The 5,804-nt window shown below is 38.7% G+C and overlaps 2 protein-coding genes across 2 annotated transcripts; both read right to left on the reverse strand.

The window, feature by feature from the left end:
* Nucleotides 1-950: 950 nt before the first annotated feature.
* Nucleotides 951-3,440, reverse strand: LOC133689336 (uncharacterized). The gene is made up of 2 exons (XM_062109159.1): nt 3,306-3,440; nt 951-3,108 (listed from the first exon to the last, which is right to left on the reverse strand). Exon 2 carries the CDS (start codon nt 3,101-3,103, stop codon nt 1,145-1,147), a length of 1,959 nt encoding a protein of 652 aa, XP_061965143.1. The 5' UTR covers nt 3,104-3,108; nt 3,306-3,440; the 3' UTR covers nt 951-1,144.
* Nucleotides 3,441-4,951: 1,511 nt separating this feature from the next.
* LOC133688964 (histone H4) lies at nt 4,952-5,492 on the reverse strand. Its single transcript, XM_062108639.1, has one exon. It carries the CDS (start codon nt 5,429-5,431, stop codon nt 5,120-5,122), a length of 312 nt encoding a protein of 103 aa, XP_061964623.1. The 5' UTR covers nt 5,432-5,492; the 3' UTR covers nt 4,952-5,119.
* Nucleotides 5,493-5,804: the final 312 nt, after the last annotated feature.

Raw genomic sequence — 5,804 nt, forward strand, 5'->3', positions numbered from 1 at the left:
GGATAGGACAATTTTTTCTATAATTGAGAGCAAGACATGCTTCAGATGCAAAACAACCTTCATGAGGGCAATATCGAAGGAGAAGCTGCAAGTTCAGCTTAAGGATATGCCTCACAGAAAAGTCGAAAATATGCCAAGTAACTCATCAAGCACAAGTACCCAATAAGATTTTTTCAAGAGAATCTATTTTTGGTTATTCATTGAAAACTTATCAAATGCTGCTTTCCATTAACCTATCAAATCACTGAAGGATGCATGTCAAGCAAAACCTGAAAGCGACTTCATTAAGAGCCAACACATCAAAGAAAACTTCAAAGATTCAAACTTCCATGACTTTGCCTATTGACTGAAGTTGAATGTTAAAAAGATCTATGTTGCTTTAGTGTGTTCAAATCTGACAGAGTGTTGCATATACCTGACACATCCCTTCATTGAAGTAGAAAGAGGAGCTCATAAGGCAAAAAGAAGCACTAATTGGATATCAATGAGATGACAGCAACAAAATGAATGCAACACAAGACACAGATGGACAGGTTCTATTGGAATTTTCAACGCAGAACTAAAACCTACACAGCTGGTTATTTCTTGATTGAGCATTACAAACTCTCTCCATTCAAGTGATACCAATGTCATCAATAATTTGCTCAGTGCCATGATAAAATTGAAAAACAACACCTGAAATTGCCCTATTGTCATTGTGTCAGTACACAGGCCAATCACTATTTTTTTTTCTATCAGGTGCACCAGAATATGATAATGTTACTAGCTTAATTAAACTCGATGCTCTACCTAGAATCCTTTCACACATGTGCTATATGAATAGTAAATTAAAGGCACAATTTATTTGGACAATAGTACACAGATAAATCTCATATAAAACAAAATGATATTAAGACCATGAACTTCAAACGATAAGTGACCATGAACAGCTAAAAGAAACAGGGATAACATATCAAAATTCACTATCCATTACTAAAATGATTAGCTAATAACAAGTAACAGCAAAGTTTTCACAAATCTCAATCTAAAGTACAAGCTCAATATCAAAGAATGGTACAAGCAAAGGAAAACAACAAAACACATGGAACTAAAAGAAGAGAAACAAACACAACAATCTGTAAGCAAGCAGCCATAATGTCAATGATCAATTGCACATGCAAACCCCACTTTCGTATCTGTGACTAACCTCATAAAAGTCTGTCTTACCCTCTGAAGCAGGCCGTAGACAAATGCCAGATAAAGAAGTCTTTCCTTGCATCGAAAACTTAACGTAACCAAAAACCTCAATCTCTTCATCAACCTCTCCCTCGTTAGAATCAACAGGCATTCTTGCCTTCAATCGACCAGGAGAACCCTTGAGTGGAATCTCTGGCACATGCCATTTCAACTCTCTCTCTTGCCTATTTAACACAGCTTTAGGCGAAACCTTCAACAATGTAGGGTCTACTGGTAATTTCAAAATAAATGTCACATCAGTGAGTGGTGCTGGAAGATCTGGATTTGAAACATACTGGATCATCAAGGATAGTAAAGTTCCACTATGGCGCTGTGTAAGACGAACCCTTAACGGCAATGGAGTTAACCTAGGCAGCAAACTATACTTCAGTATTGGTATAGGCTCATCAGAGGGTGCTGTCCTCACATGAAACATCCCATTACCTAGGCTACTAACCTTTGAACCCTGCATAACAAATCTCTTGACAGCACTTGTATTATCAACTCGAAATGAAAACTCAGTTTCTTTATCAGCAGCAGTTTTAGGGGGCAATGTTCTCAAATAAACCAGGCCCATTAATCCAACTCTTGCAAGCAACGATTCCCTAAACTCTGCATTAATTTCCTCTACAATATACATCTCAGGACCCTTCATTTCAGTTTTCTGAACCAAAAGATTCTCAAGAGTACCTGTAGCTCCACTCGCAGCCTTTGCTGCTGCTGCTGCTGCTGCTGCATCGCCACTATCACCAGTTTGCAACAATTCAAGTCCACCGAGACCTTGTTGTTTGGGGATTTTCTTCGGCCCCACAAACTCTGAAGCATCCAATCCACCTCCCCATGCATCTCCGAAACCTTCAAATGTTTCTCCCAAAGAAGCCTGTTCATTACTAAACTCAATCCCACCATAGTCCCCTTCAAATCCCTCCACGCTTATATGTGTTGCTTGCGTCGCCTCTGCAGGGGGCAATGTAGTAACCTCCAACCCTGCCAATGCAAGAGTCAAATCCTTAGACTGGGTCTTATCCTTTTTAAATTCACCAGCCAACTCCTCTGGCTTATTTACTGCCTCACTCGCAGCAAACGGATCTTTAGGCCCCTCAGGTTCCTCAAGTTTTTCCAATTTTTGATCCTGCTCACTTACAACAGGTGCAAGACTCGCTGCCACCTCATCTCCAGCGGCAATAGTCTCCGGAGGCAACTCAAAACTTGCATTCGAAAATGCCTCAATGCTAGCCTGCTGCTCAGATGCCTGCACTTCCAGATTAGACCAACTATCTGCTCCGCGTATTTTGTTCTCCGTATCCAAAGCAGAATGCACCATTTTTGCAATGCCATCTCCATGCATTGAAGTTAACATAGCTGCAAGTCTGATATGGCTCACACCTCGTAGTACAATATCCAATGCCATATAGATCTCTGCGTATTTCCGGCTGAGCTTCTCTGGAGTCACATCTACGCCACGACAAGCAGTTACAATGACACTAACAGCTTGATTAACAATGTTGATGCACTCAAACACATTAACTGAGTTGTCGCCATCTGCAATTGTGACACCTAGAATGTAGATTCCATTGACTAGACGGTAGACTACACGGTAACGGCTCTCAACACCGACAATCAGCTGGCCGCTGGAGGCGGCGAGGGGATCGTCACCGAGAGAGGCAATGGAGTCGACAGAGGCTGCAGAGAGGGAGTAATCGTCGGAAGAAAGGTTGCTAGGGTTGGTGGTGGCGGTTGGTTGGTGTTTGTTGGCGGAGAAGGCTAGGCGTGTTTGGCGGAAGGCGGAGGTGGCGATGAGTGCGCGAGCGGGTGGGAACCACTCACGGGTTTGGAGGAGGATATCGGATCCATTTGAGGGTTGCAAAGAAAGGGCTAAACAGGACATGGTAGCTTTAAAAAAAAAAAAAAAACAAAAATTGATTTAGATCTGCTTGTTATGAGCTATCCTGGTTCGATTGGTTTACAACAGAAAGTAAATTGGAAGCAATCTTTTATCCTTTACATCAAAACTAAAAGAAAACAAAGTTTTTCCATATATATTTTTTGGTATTAGATCTTGGGAAATCCCTGAGAAGGAGAGCCCTTACCTTGAAGATCAAAGGGCAAATGATTGACTGGTGGCGGTTGTTGGAGAAAGGAAATGGCGATCGGTGAGAGGAAGAGAGATGCGAGGAGGTGATTAGGAGATAGGACTCAGAGTGACGAAGATGTCTTATGGGCCTGCCCGCTTAAAGTAAGTAACTATTTAAGCCCAACTATGGACCTTTCAGGTGAAGCCTAGAGGCACATTACTACACTTGAAACTGATTTTGCTTCCAGCATTTTCATGTCCAAGATTCTTGATTTACGAATATCATCACAATTTGTTTGAAAGATTTAAGGGAATTAAACAACTATTCCAAATTCATTCTTTGACATTAAGCATTGACCGAGGTACGGATTAGAGTTAGACATTATCATCTGCTTGGTTGCTAGGAAAGTTAAGAACAAAATAAAAAACTGGTTGTATTTTCTCATCATCCAAACAAAATTCCACTTGGGTAATTGAATGCATACATAGCAATGAATCCAAGGCCCGTTTGTTTCATGTTTCATGGAAAGTGTTCTAAACATTTTTATATTTGTTTATATAGTGTTAGTAAATAAAAAATACTTTTTAATTAAGAAACAATTTCATATTGGTTTTTAAAAAAATTATTTTTTATTTTAAATAGAAAATATTTTTTAGAAGTTATTTATTGATTATATCAAATTTAATTTTTAATCTTTTAATTATTATATATTTTATTATAAAAAAAATTTTAGAATTTGATTTAATTTTATTTTTATATCAATTTTAATTATTATTCTTTTAATTATTATTTATTTTTTTCTTATTTTTTTTAATTAAATTTTTTTATCTATTACATTTTATCAATATTATTTTAATTATATTTATTTTACTTAAAATAATTTATAAAATTATATATTTTATTATTTTTCAATTTTTTTATTATATTTAATCTTTATTATTTTAATTATTATTTATTTTATTTAAAATAATTTACTCCAACATACTCGTAAATAATACTTTTTTTTTGGATTCGAGGAAACCCCACTTCTCGAAAAGTGTATTTTATGGACCCAGATAAGTAAGTAAAACCCCGACTATCCCAGGCTCTTACAAAAAATACACGTCCTAACTCGAACTCGAGATCTGCTATACAGATTTTAAATTCTTTATCACCCCGCTGCACCCTCCAGAACTCTCGTAAATAATACCCTTCAAGCATGACTCACGACAGACAATTCTGAGGAACAATCTCAAATCAATCATTGGTATCCTACAGTCTTAGCATTCCCATTTAGAAAGCAAAGACTGTCCATGCCCCTTTGCTCCTTGAGGATCTCAAGTTCATAACCCTCAACAAAGTGTCCCATAAGTTAGAAACGGCAACAGCACTCAAACTAACTTTACACAAGATTACTCTTTTTAAGCATTTCTTCGTTAAACTAACGAGCTGCGTCATAAAAGTATAGGATATCAAACAGTTCAACCCAGTTCTGGTTCAACTAATGGTAATAAATCCAAACAGAAACAGCAGCGCTCTCGGATTCTTAATTTGTCACACCTAAGATCCTGGAATTGTTGGTGAAATATCTATGCAATGCCAAAGCAAAACCCAGTATGCAAACAGAATCCAACTTGGGAGATCGAATCAGAAATTAAAGCCGATCAAAACAGGACACGGAATAAAAAGGAAAAGGAGCATTTCATTTATCAAGCATCAAGAGAGAGACACTTGCAGCTTTGAAAATACAAGAATTAGACGTCTACCTAAAGCCTATCAACCCACGTACCTAACAAGAACAAACAAAACACCCTAAATCGACCACTAGCCCAGAAAATCCCCAAATTCCTTTAACCACCAAAACCATAAAGAGTACGGCCTTGCCTCTTCAAAGCATACACGACATCCATAGCAGTCACTGTCTTGCGGCGTGCGTGCTCTGTGTAGGTTACAGCATCACGAATCACATTCTCCAGGAAGATCTTGAGCACGCCTCTGGTCTCCTCGTAGATAAGACCACTGATACGCTTGACACCACCACGCCTTGCTAGACGACGGATCGCAGGCTTGGTGATACCCTGGATGTTATCACGAAGAACCTTACGATGCCTCTTGGCCCCTCCCTTTCCCAATCCCTTGCCTCCCTTTCCTCTCCCTGACATTTTTTTACGAGATTTTGACTTTTGTTTTTTGATTCAATGTGATTTGATTTGATGAGGTAGAGTTTGGAGAGTTAGTTTTATAGAAGGCAAGGCGGTGTGGTGGTCGTTGGATCAGATGGCGATCCGCGTGAGGATTGAGATTTAGGCTATTGACCATTGGATTGTGTATCCTTGAATCTGATTGGTGGAATTGGGTAGAGCGGGATCGTGGGTACTTTGGAAGTGGAAATTTTTAAGCGGGATGGTTTTTAGACCCATGAAAAGTGAGTGAAAACACGGAGCTGCTTTGCCGCGTTTGGTTAACCCAGAATTTTAAATGACATTTGACCAAAGAAGCATGGAAACTATCAAGTATCAAGCTGATTTTTATTTT

This window comes from Populus nigra, chromosome 3 (assembly GCF_951802175.1).
Source record: "Populus nigra chromosome 3, ddPopNigr1.1, whole genome shotgun sequence".
Taxonomy (NCBI): Eukaryota; Viridiplantae; Streptophyta; class Magnoliopsida; order Malpighiales; family Salicaceae; genus Populus; species Populus nigra.

Coding starts and splice junctions, on each gene's coding strand:
- LOC133689336 (XM_062109159.1), bottom strand. CDS start 3,103: ATGTCCTGTTTAGCCCTTTCTTTGCAACCCTCAAATGGATCCGATATC.
- LOC133688964 (XM_062108639.1), bottom strand. CDS start 5,431: ATGTCAGGGAGAGGAAAGGGAGGCAAGGGATTGGGAAAGGGAGGGGCC.